Raw genomic sequence first — 21,251 nt, forward strand, 5'->3', positions numbered from 1 at the left:
TGATACTTAAAGCCATGAGACTAAACGAAATCACAAAGAAACTCAGTACAGACGCAAAGAAGGGGTAAAAGGAGACAGTCCTGGGAACTCCAAGTTTATGAGACCAAGATGAAGTGGAACAGAAAAAGGAGACTAACAAGACCTACTAAAAGACTAACTGTGATGGAGGAGGAAAATCAAGAAAGTATGGTGTTGGGGAAGCCAAGTGAAGAAAATGCGTCAAGGAGGGAGTAACCAACTATGTTACATGCACTGCTATGTCAAGTAAGATGTGGACTAAGAACTGACCACTAGATTTACAATGTGGAAGTTATCAGTGACTATGACAAGAACAGTTTCTCTAGAGTTTCAAGAAAAGAAATCTAGAAGGTTGTAGGGACTGTGAAAAGGGAATATAATAAATGTGGTTCAACGACAACCACTGAGAGAAGTAAAAAGATAAGCAAACAGAAGATAATGCCCATAAGGTACCCAATCCAATATGGGGTGGCCAAAATAGAAACTGCCCTATCTCTAAATACAACTGCACAAAGTAAACAGTCATGAACCACATAAGGACCTTTCGGTCAATGACAGGCTACATACACAACAGTGGTCCCAAAAGATTAGTACCAAATAGCCTCGGTGTGTAGCAGGCTATACCATCTAGGTTTGTGTAAGTACACTCTGCTGTTCATACAACAATGAAATCCCCTAAAGACGCATTTCTCAGAATGCATCCCCATTGTTAAATAATGTGACTGTATTATCAGGTGCTTCCAACTTCTAATAACATAATTTAGCCTAAGGGAAGGCTGTATTTCAGGAAAATTTCAAAATCTGTCTAAAAGGTGCTCCATAAATACTTTGGGCCAAAAGAATCTAACTGCTTCAGTAGCTCTGCTCTGGCTATTTCTGGCCTTTCTGTATCAAACCTTACCTAACCTCAATGGCTTCCTCTCCTCTATGAACTTCTCTCCCCATATACTTACCCAGTCTTCTCAATTTCTAGTGAATTCTCTTCTCTCCACCACTCCTCTGGCACTAAATCATGTACCATTTAACCACTTCATGTATAGATGCCATCATCAGTCTCAACTAGATATAAGTCCTTAAGGGAAGAAAGGTTCTTATTGTAAACTGTATACTCCAGAGTCTTATCATATGTCTTGCACATATGCAGGCACTATTAATATAAGTATTTGGATTACTGGTAAATAAAGAAAGAGAAAAGGACAGTTAGAAAGAAAGCCGTATTCAACAAATGGTGCTGGGATAACTAGATATCCACGTGCAAAATAATCATACCATATACAAAAATTAACTCAAAATGGAATAAAGACCTAAATGTAAGAGCTGCAACTATCAAATGCTTGGAAGAAAATGAGTGTATTCTTGACCTTAGATTGGGCAATGGTTTCTTATATATTATACCAAAAGCACAGCTATCAAAGAAACAATAATTAAAATGGACTTCATCAAAGCTAAAACCTTTTCTACTTCAAACACTACCAAGAAAGTGAAATGATAACCCACAAAATGGAAAAGAAATAGTTGCAACTCATTTATCAGATAAGGGTCTAGTATCCAGAATATATTAAGAACTCTTATAACTGAACACTAACAAGACAACCCAATTTGAAAACAGGCAAAGCATTTGAATAGACATTTTTCCCAAAGAAGATATACAAATAACCAATAAGCACAGGAAAAGATGCTCAACATCATTAGTCAATAGGAAAATACAAATCAAAACTACAATGAAAAACTACCTCACACCCACTGAAATAGCTATAATGAAAAAGATGGACAACAAGAAATGTTGGCAAGGATGTGGAGGATTTAGAACCCTCAAACGTTGCTGGCGGAATGTAAAATGGTACAGCCACTGTAGAAAACAGTTTGACAGTTCCTCAGAAAGCTAAACAGTTACCCTATGACCCAGGAATTCCACTCCTAGGTACATACCTAAGAGAAATGAAAACATATTTTCACACACAAATTTATACATGAATGTTCATAGCAGCATTATTCATAACAGCCAAAAAGTAGAAACAATTCAAGTGTCCAAATGAATGGATAAACAAAATGTGGCACATCCATACAATGGATTATTCAGCCATAGAAAGGAATGACGCACTGATACATGCTACAACATGGATGAACCTTGAAAACATTATGTTAAGTGAAATAAGCCAGACACAAAAGGCTACATATTGTGTGATCCTATTTATATGAAATGTCCAGAAAAGGCAAATCTATAGACAGAAGTAGATTCACAGTTGCCAGGGGGTGGGGGAAGACTGGAATGGAGAGTAACTGTTAAAGAGTATGAGGTTTCTTTTGGGAGTGATGAAAACGTTCTAGAATTAGATCATGGTTATGGCCCACAACTCTGAATGGACTAAAAGTTAGTGAATTATACTCTTTAAAAGGGTAACTTTTATGGTATGTGAACTATATCTCAAAAAACAAAAAAAAAAGCAAGCTAAAAAATACAAGCCATAACTCCTATCCAGCCAGACATGTTTGTTTCTATAGTCAGTGAACGACAAACTAAACAAAAGGTTAAAGAACAAAAAAGCAGAGATGAAGCTGGAGGAGAGACATCATTTGGAATTTACCAAATGAACTTCAAAACTACCAAGTAAACTTTCAAGTTTATAAATGATAGATACTAATAGCATAACGTCAGATAATTAACACTGAGAGTTCTCAGTATACTCCAAGGAAAAATAATTTCTACAAAGTATTTGGAAGTCCAAGAAAAGTATAATGGAATAATCTGAAAGAGAACCCCGGGAAAGCCCTGTTCAGAAAGGTTCCACTAATGCATTTTCAAATGGACTCAATGGAAAGCAGCCAAAGGTAAAAACAGGTTTGAAAATCACTATAATGACCAAACTGACTGAAACCAAATTTCTCAGTCCTAAAGGGAGAGATTTAACACTCTTTTCACTTCTCTGTCTGAAAACAAAACCTGCTTCGACGAGAACCTTTCTGTGACAGAAATCTAATTGGATTCCGTTCCTGGAAGTAAAGCTGGGGAATTACTGTGACAACCATCTTTACCGTAACTAAACTAGATCTGAAGGTCAATGCTGGTATCCAGGTTGGCCACTGGAGTGGTCAGGTTTTACCCAGAATAAAGTCCTGTGCATTCTTTGGACTGTGTCTTTCAATGCAATATAACTCCCTGGACTCAGGCCCCATACACAAGCTTGAAAGAAATAGTTTTGAGGTCGTGCTCACCACTCACAGTCACTACAAGTACCTTTTTCTTTTTTAAGATTCTTTTTTTAGGGCAGTTTTAGGCTTACAACAGAAGTGAGAGGGAGGTACAGGGATTTCCCCATATACACCTTACCTCCACGCATCCACCCCCATTATCAACATCACTCACCAGAATGGCACTTTTTTTTTAACCAAGGATAAACCTACATTGACACATCATAATCACACAAAGTCCATAGTTATCTTAGGGTTCACTCTTGGTGCTGCACATTCTACAGGTTTTGACAAATGTATAATGACAGGTATCCATCATTACAGTATGATACAGAGTATTTTCACTGCCCTAAAAATTCTCTGTGTTCTGCCTATTTATCACTCTTCACCCCAAACCTGGCAACCACTTATCTTTTTGTCTCCATGGTTTTGACTTTCTCAGAACGTCATATAGTTGGAATGATATGGCATGAGACCTTCTCAAACTGGCTTCTTTCACTTAATAATATGCATTTAAGCTTCCTCCATGTCTTTTCATGGCTTGATAACTCATTTCTTTTTATCGCTTAATAATATTCCATTGTCTGGATGCACCACTTTATTTATCCATTCACCTACAGAAGGACATCTTAGCTGCTTCCAAGTTTTGGTAATTATGAATAAAGCTGCTCTAAACATCCACGTGCAGATTTCTGTGCGGACGTAAGATTTCAAATCCTTTGGGTAAATACCAAGGTGTATGACTGCTGCATCTTATGGGAAGAGTAATGTTTAGTTTTGTAAGAAACAGCCAAACTGTCTTCCAGAGTGGCTGTACCACAAAAGTACTTTTTAAGGTCGCTTTTATTATGACTTGATTCAACAGGTAAAATAATTAGCATGTCAATAAGAGATTTTAAATCCAAGCAAAGGACCAACACACATGGCTGCTCTAAGTTAAAGATAATATCCTTCTGATGCAAGAGAATAATACTTCCTATAAACAGACTTTAAGCACAACATTCTCAGAAATTGGAATAGTCATGGTCTCCTACAAAATCAGACATTTGCCAAACTAAAACATATTTGAGTTAACTCCTAAAGTGTTTTTACAAAGCCCAGCTAAGACTTCAAGCACTGCCCTTGGGCTTCACTGCCTAGCCATTTCAGGATTTATGCCCATGAGTTTCACAGAAACAACAAGTTAGAAAAATATTTGTTTCCATAGCATCCTGTACTTCTCCATCAGGGTTTCACATTGCATTATAAATACCTACTTCCCTATCAGGGTTTCACATTTCATAGTCAATATTTGTCTATCACCCCCATGAAATTACTTGAAGATAGGAAGTATGATTGTTTAATCTCCAGGATTTTGCATGGTAACTGGCACATATTAGGAATTCAATAACTATTTACTGAATGAACAGAAAAATAATAAATTGTGCATTATATATTCTCAATTTCAAGCCAAGAGGTGGAGACTCTGCTCAGAACCAACACTCGCTGAAACTGCCAGCAGTTTCACACCCAGCCGCTCGCTGATCCTCCACTCACTAACAGGGTGTTTAGTGTGTACTGCGCAATAGCACTGCAGCCTAAATTTTCCAAACACCAAATAAATAAACAAGTCAATACACACACATCAATTTTCAAATACAACATATTCACAAAATAGAGTCCCTCGGATATAAGTTGTTTCTCTTTTCCAAATAACAGCCCCTCCCACCCCAAATGAACCTTAAACATATAGGTAAAGACTTGGAATAAAAATTCACAGGCTTCTGTTTTGAGCCACAGTTTCCTGGCTCGTAAAAGAAAACTATCCCAAGGTTTGTCAAAGAAATGAAATACATCTCAACTTTAGCGTATGATGTGTTTCTATAAAAGTGTGCCCCAGTCAGAAGGTAGGAAGGGAGAGCAAACTTATACTTGCCCGAGTGGGTGTTGGTTCCCACAAAGCGAAAAATTATAAAATTCCTAATTACACACTGGTTTTATAAATAACTTTAATACAGTTCTATCATCTTGTACATATATTTGTTCAATTATTTTGCTTCGTTACTCATCACATGGCTTAAGACAACCATGTGTCCAACTATGCGACAAGATTTGCTAATCATTTTGGGCCATCTAATACAACCAAAAGAAAGGCATCAAGATTGAAAACTGTGTTTCCCATCCCTACTCAGTGTTTGCATTTTCAAGTCTGTCACTTATTTTTATCACATTGGGAGAAAAAAACCCTCAAATAATTGCACACACACTGTTAAAGAAAGTGTTGCTAAAACTAAACAGCTGGTTGGTAGGCAGCACTACAATTGCTGTAGCTTGATGTCTACTCAAGGGCAGATAATCAAAAGTTCTAACTTGGTCTATAAAAGGCAGCTTAGAGGTGTCAACTACACCATGAAGTACATGCTGCCTGAGAGTCAAACACATCAGATGAGACCCACTACACATGAGATGAGATCCACCCTAATTGAGAGCACTCTATAAAAAATGGTGAGGACAACACAGAACAGTAATGCTATGATGATGATTATGATTCAAATTTCCAAAAAGGGTGAACTAGGACTCACCTAGGACTAGAATATTTTGGAGTAAATAGTAGGATTCCCAGAAATCACTAAGACTTGACTTAATATTTTTATGAATATTGTGGAGGCAGGAAAAACTTTAAATAACCAAGTTTATAAATATTATATATATTGCATTTGAGCCCTTTTGACTTATTAAAAGTTAACTCTACCTTCATAAAATGGACAGAGATCTTAAATTTGGAATTAAGTGGAAAGCAAAACAGCACACAAGTTCTGATGTAGATAAATACAAAGAAATCTATTTAGTAAACATAATCCAAACTGTACCTAATACAGCTGTACTCCAGAATTCATCCTAGATTAGTTCTTTTAAAAAAAATTAAAATAGAAAAAGCCAAAAGAAGGCTATAAGAGGAAAAAATTTTACATTATCCCACTCTTAGGGGGAAAAAAAAAGTCTTAATACCTTAAAATAAACAAAATGAAACCAGACAAAGACAAAACAGGAAAAAAAGCTACAGTCATAAGGAAGGGAGAACCATGACATTTAGATTCAATTAACATTTACTGAGTGCTGAATGCCTGTGTCAGCAGTGTGCAGGGTACAGATTAAGTGTCCTACAGATTAAGAAATTGAGGGTGGGAATGAAAGGAGATAAAGGATAAAAGGTCTAAGATTGGCTGTAAAGAAGTTGTTGACAAGGTGAACATGGACATGCTTGCAAAATGTTAAAACAGAAAAACCTGCAACTTGAAAAGGTTAGGTTAGTATTAGAAAAACAATAAAAGGTCTATTTCATACCGTGAGCAGCAAACTAAACTGTGTCCTATTGAAGTTTTGGGCTTGTTAGGAGCTACCTCAGCACCCAGGACACAGCAGCTACTCAACAGAGATTTACTCAGGGGAGGAAGGAAAAGGTACAAATAGAACATGCTCATTTTTTCCTAGAGGCAGTACACACGGAAAACAAAAAATAGTTTTTTCAGTATATTAATAGCTGGCAAATCTACACAGTATTTGCTGGTCAACCCCTGACCTTTCAGAACAGAAAGGCAGATTCACAGATAGGTGTTCTGATCCGCTGCACCAAATCGCAGCCTAGTGTGCTGCAAAGCTAAGCAGGAGGAAAAAACAGAAAAAGGAAGTTAATATATTTAAGAGCTAAATTACATGGTACAGACTAATAGTGCTCCCGGGGCAGAGAGCTATACCAAAATGACTGACACAGGGAAGAAAGGCAAGGCTTCAAAAAAGTAGACTATGAGGCAAGAACTGGAGAGAGAGAAGAAAAAGACAATGTAGGCACAAGTTTTTACAGGTCTGCAAGATAGAGCCACTTTAGAGAGCCTATTCATTCCCTTCAAATTCAAAATATAGAGAATTAATCTCTAGGCATCTATCTATCTCTAAAATGAATGGCTGAACCAGATAAGGTTTCTTTTAGCATTTAAATGTGCATTTCATATTTAAAATCAAACTCAAATTTCTACCTTCCCCTCTCCTAAACTTCCTATTTTCCTCCTGGTTCCATAATTGTCTACCTGTCACTCTTGCTCAAAATCTTGGGTTAATCTTCGATTTTTCCAGCCCTTCTCTCCCATTCTGCCAAACTCCATCCATGCACCAAGTCCTGGTAATTCTTCCCCTCAAGAGATCCCACGCATGGCTCCCTTTACTCTCTACCACCATCACCCAAAGACAGGTCCCTATCTCATCAGATCTAGGTTAACATTTAACCTTAACTAGTCTTCTTGCCTCTAACCAAACCTCATTCCCAACTCCAATCAACCTAAATGCTGTTAGTTGGTCTCAGATCATGTCCCTGTCCCTTCCCTGTTCAAAACATGCCCCCCACCCAAGTCAATCAGAATTTTCTTTCTAGTCTACTACTTTTCCTGGTAGCCATGACTCTATAAAACCTGATTCCAATTTAATTCTAATTCTTTCATCCCACTTCTCCACACTTTGGTCCTTCATCATTCCCAGGATGCCTCTCGTACTCCCACTCCTCTGCACTTTTGTTCTTGCCAACCTCCTCTCCTGGCACCCCATCCTATCTGCTACCATCCACATTCAATCTCTGTTACTCAAACTTCCCAGTGGTTAGAAGAGTCTCTCCCTGTCTCAAATCCTACCCCTTCTTGTCTGTACCACTCAATCAGCATTTGGCCTATATACATGGCCTTGCATTACAGGGCACTGTTACTTTCTCTGTGAAAAACATACCAGTCTCATCTCCCCTAACTAGATGGAAAATTCTTAAAGCATGAGAATGACTGCTTGTAACTCCCACAAGATTTGGCCTAGTTCCACATATAATTGGTGATTAATAACTATCAACCAGGTGCTCTAAAGTTCATTCAAAATATCCCTCCCCCAAGCAGTTCTTTCTAAGGGCTCCTTCTCTTCCCATTTCTTTGAACTGCTAGCACTTCTACCAACCAGAAGCAGTGTTATCTATACTGTGCCATGGCCAGAGTGTTGTCCCCTCTCAAATGTAAAAGTCTGTCTCGTTATCCAACTAAAGTTCCTTGAAGACTCTTACAGCTTTTAAGTACTCCTTACAGTGCTAAGCAGACCACTGGGCACAGAGTGGTAGTTAACATATACCGGTAACAAAGATACCTAAATAGTCAAAATGTCTCAATTAAAACAGTGCTTCACACTGTTCAAAGGCACAGACCTTAACAATAACAAATATACCTCGTTTTACAGATTTCAAAGCCAGTTCACATCTATTATCTATTTAATTCCCCTAAGCCTGTGATGTAAGTTATCAGTTTACAGAAGAAGAAACAGGCTAAGCAATATTGTAGAACCAGCAAAGTGGCAAAGCAAGGACTCAAACTCAGATCTCAAGGACAAAATTTTGCGCTCTACTCCACAAGTGCAGACTCGACTCATCACCTCAACCAGCCTCTAAGTTCCTGGAGGACAGAGGCCACGTAAAGTGTTTCTTTTAAAAGAGGTCTCCTTATCTCCTCCCAGACGTCTTCATATATCAAAAATAAGATATTAAATCTATATGGAGTCCACAGAAATAGCAAACTCATCAAACATAACACACAGCCAGACACTGTGCACCAGGACAAGAAGAAATTACTATTCAGGCCTCAATCTTAAGTGGAGAAAGGATTGACAATACAAGCCTTATGGACTCTCCAAACAATGTTCCCAAAAAACCATTTAGAGCTCAGCCATACAATCACCAAACCCAAAGTGAAAGCATATTTGTAAAAGCCTCAAATCCTACTCGATTCTAGTCTCTGTTCTTTGAGATGTTAGACTAACACCTAATCTAACAGGAAGACCTGAAGTTTCCGCAACTCTTTTATAAACTCTTGGAGCTCTCAGAGAAATGTCCAGTTTAGAGAGCATCATCTCCCTGGTATCTATCAACTTCTGGGAGTTACATGGAGTACCATGGGGCTCCAAGTACACAGCTGAGGGCCACGACCCTCCACATTCTCTCCTAAACTACATTTTGGGGTCATTTTCAAAGATTTACAGATGATGAAGCAGGACCCAAAATAAAAACAAGTCAGTTTTAATATCCCAAGTGAATAGTTTGTTACACCATTTTCACTATCCTAACAACTAAGAGACTAAGACAAAACAACAATGGAAATTTCTCTATTAGCTCTAATATGATAGTATCACAGAAGTGTTGGCAAGTTTCTCCCTCACCAATGTTATTATCCAGAGGAAGAAACTATTTAAGAGATAAAATAACCTTAGGAAAATGATTTTATTATGCCAAGCATTAAAGTTTCTAAAGGTAACATTAATCAAGTTGTATTCTCTAGTCTACAGATTGTCGTACTAACTCAGTATTTGAATTATAAGAACATTACAGTGGAGGCAAGGTAAAAGCTGACAAATAAAGGTCAGGCCAGTCAAGAAAACATCTCAAAGAACACTGTTAGTGATCTAATATGTAGCTGCTCAACTATAATAGATATCTGTCACTTCTGTCCGGGTGCAAGTTTTCCTTTCTAGAACTCTCTCCTCTATCTGAGCAATAGTGGATCACATGGTCATACATCTCCTGACACAGGGTAAGCACAGCCCAAGGTGGTGAATGGACCCCATGCTGTGGTCCCAGGTTCTGATTCAAGGAGAGGCTTATGACCCAATGCAAGACAATAATGACACGCCTTGGTAATTTTGCTGGAAATACAGAAAAAAGGCATGTTCCTTTCTTTGGGATCACTAGCAGTATAAGGATGACATGAGCTCCACTGAGAATGAAGCCAACCATGGAAAGCACAGCTGAGGGAGGGAGAGAAAAAGACCAGTCCTTATGACATCCTCTGTGCGCCTGGAGCCAGCTGGCCTAACCTCAGCCTATTTAGTTATGAGTCAACAAATTCCATTTTAGTTTTGCCACCTGCAACCAAAAGAATACTGAGTAATATACTAGTCTGAATGAATAAAGTGCCAAATAACAAAGAATTATCTCCTACATGGGCCTGGAAAGGAATGACAAAGTTAAATCTGCTTCTAAACCTAACTGTAAACACCATCACTAACCTATTATTCCCATCATCTAGAATAGCCCAACCAACCTGGTAGCTGGTCTATTCTCCTCCTAGGGTATTTCAACAACGGCTGCTGTTATCCATCCAAATTTTCCTGACCTACTTATCTGCTATTTTCCAGGCTAAATGATAAATGCAGATGTCAAATTTTACTCAATTCAAAACTTAGTCATTATTCTCTCAAAAGCATCTCATTAGTATTTAGCAAAGAGTTTGGTTAACAAATATTTGTTATTTTTAACAAATAAAAAGACCAGGCTATGTAGCCTACTCCAAGTACACAGAAGAATAATGCTGAAAAAGTAAACAAATCAGTAGTCCACCAAACCCTGATCCTTTTACACTCATTCAACACCATACATTCAACATTGGGAGGCTCTGAAAAGCACAGAGAATTTACATATATATAAATAAGCGTACTTTCCAATACATATGTATAATATATATAACCCAAATTCTACAATGGAAAGTTAGACCAAACATGCGAACCCGGGACCTCTGATTTCTGTCTAGTGATAAAATATCGTACCACAGAAATTAGTTTAAAACCCGGTGGGTTTTTTTCATGCTCAATTGCCTACTTACCTTTTCATTTGTCACCTTCAAATTTAAAAAAAGGAAGCAGTTTTGCAACTAGAAACTAAATTCTCTTTGATTCACCAAAAATTAAAGAAAGGCAGAAGATCCTGGTTTAAATGTTTTATTACTAGGAGTGAGACCACACACACACACACACACACACACACACACAAGAGGAGTCTTTGATGCTAATATATGTGTTGATCACTGCCACAAATGGCGGTGTCTTTACCACCTTGTAAACTGAGATAATACTAAGCCTGAATCACAGTAAGTAAAAAGACATGTCCAATCCCTTTCAAAGTAAAAATAAAGTGACAAATTACCATTTCCCTGAATTCTCTTAAAAATTCTCCTGGAAACTAGCATCTTTGTCTGTGAGGTAGGCAACTAGGTGGTCCAGGAATAAAAAAGAGAGGGAGGAAGATATTTTTTACTGGGTATCCTTTTTTATCATTTCAATTTATAACCTTCTGAATATATTATCTACTCAAAATAAGTACAATTAAAATTTAGAAAACTCCCTGAGAATCACTTTCAGAAACTACATTAGAACTCCATTTAATAATAGCCTAAAAAAAAATAATAATAATAAAACGGCACATCCTTTACTCTTAAAAAGATTGTAATTTTCCAAAGTACAATTTAAACATGTCATAAAAACGTTACTCAATTATTTCAGTCTAATCTTCTTTTACCAAATGTGAATTTAGAATATCAGCGATACATGATTTTTTTCTGTTATCCCTTCCACCACACAAGTGCTAATGGAAAACAAAATATACATATATTCACCAATAGGAAAAAAATGCTAAAAAGCATATAAATAATCACAAGTCAAATCACCAAAATTTATCCATGCTTTTTATCTGTTAATCAAGGGTTTTCCAAAGTGTGTGTAGTATGTGTGGTTCCCATACCACTGATGTGAATAGTGATTTCAGCTATATGTGAAACAATATTTTAACAGTTACGAATTTTTTTTTAAAGATTTTATTTTTCCTTTTTCTCCCCAAAGCCAGCCAGTACACAGTTGTATATTCTTCGTTGTGGGTCCTTCTAGTTGTGGCATGTGGGACGCTGCCTCAGCGTGGTTTGATGAGCAGTGCCATGTCCGCGCCCAGGATTCGAACCAACGAAAACACTGGGCCCCCTGCAGCGGAGCGCACGAACTTAACCACTCGGCCACGGGGCCAGACCCCGTTACAAATTTATTTTTAGTATGTACCTTATTATACCTAACACACCAAATCTATGACTTCAAAAATCTCATTGCCTTGAATGAGGATAAATCTCCCTAACCAAAATCATGAATCCATCTGAAAAATAAGAGTGCACACGTGTGAGTGAAGTCAGAGAAACACCAGTGCGATATCCAGATCAGATCAAGGGACACTGGGAACGACCATGAACCGCATCAACCCCACCGAACCTTCAATCAGACCAAACGCTACAGGAAAGTCTCACAGAAAGGCTGGTAAAACTGAATGACAACAGTGCTCTCCTCTCCTCTCAGAGTTCAGGCAATTAAGAGCACCTAGAGCTTAATCAAAATTATTACGGATAAGAAGCAGAGCTCAGTACAATCCTTGAACTTCTGGCAAATTTAAGCTAAAAAATGGTATTCCTTTCCCAGACCAACACCTCACCACATACTTTCACTTGCCATGAGCAGTCATCTCGAACCCCGTTTACCTCAGCAACCTCTGCAGGCTCTGGATCACTCCCCCATCCTCCCATCTACCACCCTAAGCGCTCCAAGGCAGCTGGAAGGGCAGGAAGAAAAGCCTTCAGAGTCAGTCTCCAGGAAGAGGAAGGGATCAAGCTTCGGCAGAACTCCTTGTCAGCATTCTCATCTTCATACTTCTATTACTACTCTGTTGCCCCTGAACCACCGAAACCCCCCCAAATGGCTACGACAGGCAGTCAAAGCCCCCGCACTTATTTCCCAGAGCCTTATACTCCGAAATTATTCCTCTGCCACAGGCCTGACACCTCCATCAAAACAAGAGTTTCCTTGTCCCAGGATGGACTTGGTTAGGGGTGGATTAAACAGCAGAGCACAAACTAATTCACCAGGTGTGAGTGGCTGTCCCACACCACCCTCATTCTCCCAAAGGTATATGAATTAAGAAAATGCATTTTTAAAAGAAATGGCTAATTGGAGAAAGTTCGTATGACAGAATTCTAGGCTATATAAAGGCGATTTACAGCAGATGAAAGAGATTTTAGGGCTCACTGTAGGACTATTTCCAGGCCAGAAGCCAGGCGAGCCCCCTTTGGGCAGTGTTCACATCTGGAATGTGGGTGGTGAGAGCGGATAAGGGTTGTCAACGGGCTTACTAACCATACTCCATTTACGCACGATCAGTTTCCATCACAAACTATCCTAACTGCTCTCATTTAGTATCGTCATCTGCTCACAACTTTAGAAAAAAGAAATTTAAACATAAGAAAATGTAATTCATCCTTAAAACTGAACTGATCCCCTAATACCAGCTAAAGAACTCTTCTGAATCAGGCCGTCACTCACCATGAGTATCATGCAATGTTGGGGTATTTGTATGATCCCCAAGATTCTACTTTATTCATATCACATTCTTACAAGAACATTACCACAAATAAGCCCAGAGAACGAGATCCAAAGCCCTGATATGGGGTCCCAAAAGGAGCCCCTCTCCCAGGTCGTAGGAGCCTACCAGATCACCAGCCCAAACAGGTACATTCCAAAGCTCTGAAAGCTTCCCTTTAAACTTGAAAATGGAGTTCCAAATTCAGATTTCAGTAGATATGACTGACAGAGGCATATTTAAGATTCAATGTAACATCCGCCACATGGCCTGCAGAGAACTTTAGAAATTATCTGCTTTGAAAAATTCCATAACCCAGATACCAAAGCGTGATGTTTATCTTCACACATAAGAATACATCAGAAAGAAGATTTTATTTTGGAAACTAGACCTGGCACTTGTGGTATTTATTTTTCTTTCATGTTTTATAACTGCTTTTCGTCCCTTAATCCTATTATTAAAGAAAATCAAAGCGATACCAATATAAGACTGCAATTTGGTAGACAAGAGGTTGAAAGGGGAACACAGACAATTCATCATGGCATACCGTATGGCTAATACCCCCAGACCATAAATTCCTTGAAAAGTTCTCCAGCACCAAGCAAAGAGATCTAAAAGAAATCCCTGCTTCAGCAATTTCTCCCAATTATTTTATCCAACTTGGATGGGCCCCAATTCCCTAAAACGAGGCTCACAATCACATCCCCCTTCAGTTAATACCCTGTCTGTCTCTCTCATGGAAGAAAAGTATTTTACTTTCCATCTTCTCTCAAACTCTGCCTATCCAACCCCTCAATCTCTAACCTGTTCCCTAAAAAGGAAACGTTCCTTCCACCTCTCCAAGTCTACAGCCTTCACTCATTCTTCTCCTTCCAGCCTTTAACAAGACAAAGATTTCCTCTCCAGCGGTGGGGAGGGACACACCTTCCATCCCTTACATCTCAGTTTGCACATTTTTCGTCCCAACTCCCTGTAATCTAGTTTAACAGCTCTATGAAACCACAAGCACAAAGGGTCACTGATTCCCAAATGCCAAATACCACCTGACCAACCTCTCTTTGTCTAAGCCCCTGCCCTTTTCTTTTTCTGCTGGCTCCTGGGTGGCCCTCCACTCTCCCAGAGTTCAAGGTTGTAGTGAGACCCTAAAGCCTTTCCTCCCTGCAGCCTCAGTGACGTCCTTCACTCTCCTCTGTAGAAATGACACCAGGAAACCATCCCAGACCTTACTTTTCTCCCCAACTCCATCTATGCATTTTCAGCCGCCAGGAAAGATTAAGCCCTTGACTCTATCTTCCTCAGCCCTTCAGCTTTATCTCACGTTTCCAAAACCAAATTCACCAGAGCCTCCCCAGGATTCGCGCCCCCTTTCCACTTCCCCTTCACAAGCAGCCATCTAGGTCTGTTCATTTTGCCATATTAATATTCAACTCCTTTCCCCACCATAGTTACAGATTTGCTTCTTCCCCAAAGTTTAAAGGTGACTGCTGCTGTGTCCAGAATGAGATGTTGTTATTAGACTCCCTCATCATGGACTAGCACTTCTCTCTCAACTGAAAGCAGTGTGGGAAAGGAAGGTGTAGAAGGAGGAGGAAAAAAAAGAAAAGAAAAAAGCCCAGCTGGTGCCACTGCCTTCATCTCACCGGCCACAAGTATGTGCATTTCACCCCAGCTACCAAACCTTCTTTTCAAAAGTTTGAGAAGTTTTGAATAAATCCATTAAACAAAGTCCTTTACTTTTTGATCAGAAGGAATCATCAGTGCGAATATGTTAATCTAAGGATCCTAAACCTCTAATGTTATTTAAAAACCAAAATCAAAAACCCAATCAGCTTCCACAAGTTAACTCTGGCAAAGTATCTGCCCCCAGGGCCCAGGATAACAATGAAATAATCTAGGTAAAACACCTCCTAGAGAAAATCTGTTTTCTAAAAGGAAAACAAGTGAAAACTTGACCAGGTAAAGCAAGTAACTAAGAACTTGTGCCACAATTTGCTTCAGGAGAGTTGCCTGAGCTTCCTGAGTCTCATCCCCGGCTACGCTAGGGGAGCTGAACAGTCTGATCCAGCTAGTTTCCTCGGAATCACGTCAGTGCAGCCGCGGAGCTGGAGACGAGCTGCTTCCACACAGCAGCCAAATTATGAAGTTGCAGGAGCGGCTGTCCTGTTAACCCACAGCTAAGAATAACACCCGACTTTCTAATTAGGAAAAAAGAGGAAAAGTCAGTCCCCCAGCAAGGATTACGGAGCAGGGAAGGAGGGGGGCTTCCCTGCACTGACCCTCTTATCGCCCAGACCCCCGGGTCCAACGCAACTGGCGCCCCACTCGCCTGAGGGACCCCGCCGCGGGGACGCCGGGAGACCCCCGGGCCGGGCGGGGCAAGCGGCACCCAACCCAGGGAGGCGGAGGTGGCAGGTGCGGCGGCCCGGCCCGCACGCACTTCTGTCCCCGCCGCAGCCCGCGGCGCCGGGATGGGTTTCCCGGTGGGTTCGCGCTCACTCCTAATTAACAAGGAGGTCGGGGCAGCTTCGAAGCAAACCGGGCGAGCAGAGGAGAAAAAGTCACAGCGGCCTGGGGCTCTCGGCGCCACGGGGGAGGTGGCGGCCGGGCCCTCCCGATGCACCCCTCGGCCCGCCATGGCTTGAGTGGCGCGGGCGGTGGGCCTGCCCCGCGCGCCCACCCGGGCCCCGTACCGTGGCTCTGCAGGATCTCGTGCTTGAGGCCGCCCGTGTAGTCGATGAGCTCCTCCAGGCCGCGCTCGCACAGCTGCCCGTAGCCCGAGAACTTGTGCAGCACCTTCTCCAGCTCGCGCTCCACCGTCACGCACTGATCCATCCCGGAGGCGGCGGGAGCGGTGCTCGGCTCCCCGGCGCCCGGGTGTCCGCAGCCGTTCGGCCCGGGCCCGGCCGAGGCCGCGTCCTGCTCCTCGTCCCCCAGGCGGGCGGCGCGGGCGGCTGAGGCGACCGAGGCGGCAGGCGCGCTAGCCGCGGCGCCGCGGGAGCCCCGCACAGCCCGAGCCCGCCTGCCCCATGGCGCCCCGGCCCCCGACGCGTCGCCGCACTCCTGCTCGCCCCTCGACCCCGACCCTGCGTTCCCGCTCGCCGCGCTCAGCAGCCCGCCGCGGCGCCGCCGATTGTTTTTGTTTTCACCGGAACCGACCGATGACCTGGTTCTCCCGGGCGGCACCAAGCGCCGCCGACCCGAAGGGGGGCCAGCCACCCCAGCGAGGGAAGGAGGCGCTGCGCGGGCCGTACCAAGCGCACCCTGGAGGGGGAGCAGCCGAGCGAGCGCGGGCGGAGGAACGCCGCGCGGTCGTCAGCTCTAAAGGTGTGGGCGGTATCACGCGGGAGGCGTGCGAGGGAGAGGGCGAGGGTGGAGCAAGGACCCAATTGGTCCGAGGAGCTAAATAGGGAACTTTGGAGACAGCCCCAGCGCTCCGAGAGCGCTACAACTGCGCGCTCCGTAAACAAGAGGGTGGAAACCGTCCCGTCACACCCCGCCCAGAAACTGGGAAAACGAGCCAATAGGCGCGGGGCATACGTAAGGAACCGACGTCCTCCAATCCCTGGCCGCGGCGTAAACCTTCAGCCAATCCGGGCCTAGGGGCCAAACCAACAGTCTCGCTGTTGGAGGGGGTGCGTTAGAGAGCATATCGGGAAACAAGTCGTTTTTGGAAAGATATGAGGGAAAACAAGACAGAAGTCGAAAGGTCTGTTTTCCATAGGACTGCGCTCTGGCCATAAGTTATTTCATCTCCCCACCAGACCTGGGGGTACCGTCGTTCCGAAGTTTTGGAAGACGGACTGGCCGCCCCGGACGGAAAACCCAGCCGGGCCGGGCAGTGGGTGGTGCCGCTAGCGGGGGTCGCTACCGCGAGTTAAAGGCGCGGAGTAGGGCGGGGGCTGCTGGCTAGCGCGCGGGCTCGCGCCGGGGGGGCGTCCGGGCGGCCGGCGGTGCCGCCTTGACGCTTGCGACACCCGGAGGTCACACTCCCCACCCCCGACGCCCTGGCCCCTTGGCCCCTGGGCCAGAAACCTTCCTGACCGGTTGCCTCATTCCCGTGCCCTTTGCGGGCAGCTTCGCGGAACGGAAAGAAGTTGCGTGGCCCCTGCCTCGAGGCGCCCGACTCCATCGAACCGGAAGTTACCCGCTTTGTGTAAAGCCTGCCTTGCTGGGGCGCCTCTAACCGTGGCCTGTAGCCCTCTGCTCGCTAAGCTGCAGCTGCGCTCCCCTTAGTTCCTCCAAGGGCCGAGCCAGTCACTGCCTCAAGGCCTGTGCACTTAGCCTTCCCTTGGTCTGGAAAACTCTTCCGCCTTTCTCATCCTAAAGGTCTCAGCTCCCGTGTCCCCTCAGAGGGTCCTCCCCTGACCACACCAATACAGCCTTTACCTTCCGTACGCCCTCCTCCACTGCTGTATCGTATTTATTATAGCACCTATGATATCACCAGTTTTATTTTCACACCACTTATTAAAATCTGAAATTATCTCATTCATTTATTCACTTCTCTATCTGCACTACTTTAATAAAAACTCCACGAGGGCAGGCCCTTTGCCTGTCTTTTTTTGTGCCCAGAACGGTGCCTGGCAACATAGTAGGCCATCTTTTTTTTTTTTTTTAAAGGCAAAACCTTTTTGAGCCTCAATTCCCTTTTTTTATAATTTGGAAGTAACTGGAATACATACTTCATTACATTCTTAGGAAAATTGAGATAATACATGTAAATGCCCATAATAAGCATATGACAGCCACATGATAAATGGTAGTGGTGATTGTTACCATTGTCAGTTCCCAGAAGTAAATCTGAGATGGCAGCTTAAAGTCGTGGAATCACGTTGGGCTAGCCCCCAGTCCTTTTATTCATTTCTTGGTGATTCTCAAAGGCACCCCAGCTGTTGCTGTTACATATCTCCTTTGTCCTCCCCACCTAACCTATTTTCCTATCTCCCCTCTTTCCTGGCAGATGGCCCTGATTCCTGCTTCACTGAGAAGATAAAAAACATCCAGCTCCAACACCCTCTCCCACTCTTCTCAAAGTATTTCTGTCTGTACCATCCATTTTCTGAACTGTTGTCAAGTACCCAAAGGAACAGGAGTCCCTTCTCCATTCCTAAGCCTCCAACCCTTGGGCCTGCTGGCTTCATCTCACCTCTGGCCAGATCTTCCTCCTTTTGCACTGGGTTCTTCCTTTCTGCTTCGAGGCTGAGTGGGTTTGACCTACCTGGGGGTTTTAGGGGGGATCTTCATTTAACCTCCCTCAAGCTGTTTCGTTTCTCCTCTCAGTCCTTTCACTGCCAAACTGCCCAGACGAATCCTCTACACTTGTTTCTCCCTTTTCTCCAAGGGTCTCCTGGATAAGCTCAGTCACTCTTTTCTAGGTCTTTTTTCTTCCTTGACTTCAGTGTAACACGTGAAAATTTTCACTCACTTTCACCTTTAAAATTCTCCCTTGACCTCCAGGGCATGGTATGGCTCAGTCACCCCCTCTCCCTTGCTGGTTCTTCTTTCTTATCTAGCCCTCCCTGTGGGTGGACATTCGCCCCAGGTTCTATCCTCAACCTTCTCTTTTCGCTTTACCTGCTGACCTGGGAGAGCACATTATAATTGCCCCTCTCCAGCCCTCAACTGCCTTATAAATTCCAGCTTAACATTTCCCTCCAGCCAGCAAAACATCATCCAGAGGACTCATTACCTTCAATCAACATGTCCAAAATAGAATTCATATTTCCCTTCCAATACCGACTTTCCTCCCCTTGACTCCTCAGTTTTTGTCAGCATTATCTTAAGTCTCCCAGTTTTTACTTAACTGTAGGACTCTTGAAAACCTTTCCTCTACCAGATTCCTTGACTCCACTAACCTGTTTCCATTGCCACCCATGTACATCCTTCTCAAGATCCTTTGCTAAGTCGCTGCCTTCATTCACCCCAGAATCATTGATGCTCCCCAGGATTTTGTCCTCATCCGTATCCCTAGGGATACAGATTGTTTCACTCACTGTTTCATTCACCCTCCACACCTAGTCAGTCGTCAAGTTCTGTTGAGTCTAACTTCCTAATGTCTTAAGTGAGGCTTTTTAACTTCTACATCCTTTACCTTCATCAGTACCTTTGATATATCCCAAGATTATAATTGCTTCTCCTACCTGCCTTTGATCTCTTATCCCTACAGTGCCACCAAATGAATCTTCATTCCTCTCAAAAGTCTGTTATAATAATTAAATCAGATAATCCATACAAGGCAGTCAACGTAATCCCAGGCACATGGTAAAAGCTATTATTATCCACTAATCAGAAATAATTATATAAATATTGAATCATTATGTTGTACACCTGAAACAAATATAATGTTATATGCCAATTACACCTCAATTAAAAAAAGGAAGAAAGAAACCAATGACTCCCCATTACCTACAGCTTCAAATCCTAACTCTCAGCTGCATGGTCTGCCCAGGGTAGCAACCCATAACAGTCTCCCATCCAAACACCCGCACTTTCACACACCCGCATCCAAACGCTTTCACACTTTCAATGTGAATTGAGCACAACTCATTCATGCTTTTTCTGCTGGAGTCTTTTCTTTATTCTCAGCTATTCAAATTCTTCTCTTCCTTTGAGTAACAAGACCTACTTTTAACTATTGATGCCCTCTAGATCTTGGCCTGCGCTTTTCGATATGGTAGTCACCAGCTGTATGTAGCTAGTTAAATTAAATAAAATTAAAAACTCAGTTCCTCAGTTCTCCTAACCACTTTTCAAGTACTCAATAATCACATGTGGCTAGCGGCTACTGTGCTAATCCTCACAGAATGAAGATTTCCATCACTGTAGAAAGTTCTGTTGCACAGTGCTGATCTAGACCGTGACCACAGGAAAGTTACCAGCCACTCCTTAACTGCTGTAGGACTTTTCTTTGTGAGTCATTTAATGCCTAAGTGCTTACTGCCCCCCTACTTTTAGTTGACTTTTCCAATATGTGCCTTGTTTACTCAACTGGATTGTTAGCTCCTAGGTCAGGGCTGACTTTTCTTTTTCTCTCCCATAGTTTAATCAGGGTAGAGAAAGTGCTCTAGGTTTTTGTTAAAAGAAAGAGAATAAACAAATAAGAGAATTTAAATTCAACCAAATTTAACGAAGGAGAGGAGAATAGTACTTCTAAGGGCAGAGATCTTTATGTTCCCTCCTTACTTTGCATTTGCCCTTCCTACCCAGTGCATAATTGCTTTAAGCCTAGACCTTAATTTCTCAGAGAGGGGTCTCTAGAAGCAAGGGGGGGGGGAAATTCAGCTTTCAGAACAACTGCAAATTATTTTTCTGTGATTGCATTGTCACCACACAACGAAAAAGAACTCACACACAAACAAACAAACAAAACCCCACTCCAGTATCAGATGAACTCCTGCCCCCATATTCTGTTCAATCTGGAGAACCTGTCATTTGCAATCATTCTGGACTTTGCGCTGGTTCTCCCTCCGCTCCAAATTCAGTTCTCTGTAACATTTAAGTAAGCATTAATCAAAATAAAAGAAAACCTTTAGTCTTCTGACCAAATATATCTTCATTGTAAGGAAATTCGAAAATACAGAATTAGAAATTAAGTGAACAGAAATAATAATCCCATGAAATCCCAGGACCCAGGAAAAAAAATTAGTTTTAATATTTGGGATAAATTTCCAGAGTTTTCCTCTGTGTACACATGCACCTGCATGTGCATTTTTGTAAAAGATAAGCTCTCATTACAGTTATATAGAACTATTTCATAAACCGCCTTTGTTCTCCACTTAACAACATTTCTCTAACAACAACAACAACAAAATTTTAGGACTGCTTTTGATGT

The 21,251-nt window shown here is 42.3% G+C and overlaps 1 protein-coding gene across 2 annotated transcripts in view; it reads right to left on the minus strand.

Moving 5' to 3' along the window:
- RMND5A (required for meiotic nuclear division 5 homolog A) overlaps window positions 1-16,546 on the minus strand; it is a 62,953-nt gene extending 46,407 nt beyond the window's left edge. For both annotated transcript variants that reach the window (XM_046660932.1, XM_046660931.1), the window contains exon 1: window positions 16,111-16,546. In XM_046660932.1, coding sequence (XP_046516888.1) covers window positions 16,111-16,252 — 142 coding nt within the window. In that variant the 5' untranslated portion in view covers window positions 16,253-16,546. The remainder of the gene's footprint in view (window positions 1-16,110) is intronic.
- Window positions 16,547-21,251: the final 4,705 nt, after the last annotated feature.

The sequence above is a fragment of the Equus quagga genome, chromosome 5 (assembly GCF_021613505.1).
Source record: "Equus quagga isolate Etosha38 chromosome 5, UCLA_HA_Equagga_1.0, whole genome shotgun sequence".
Taxonomy (NCBI): domain Eukaryota; kingdom Metazoa; phylum Chordata; class Mammalia; order Perissodactyla; family Equidae; genus Equus; species Equus quagga.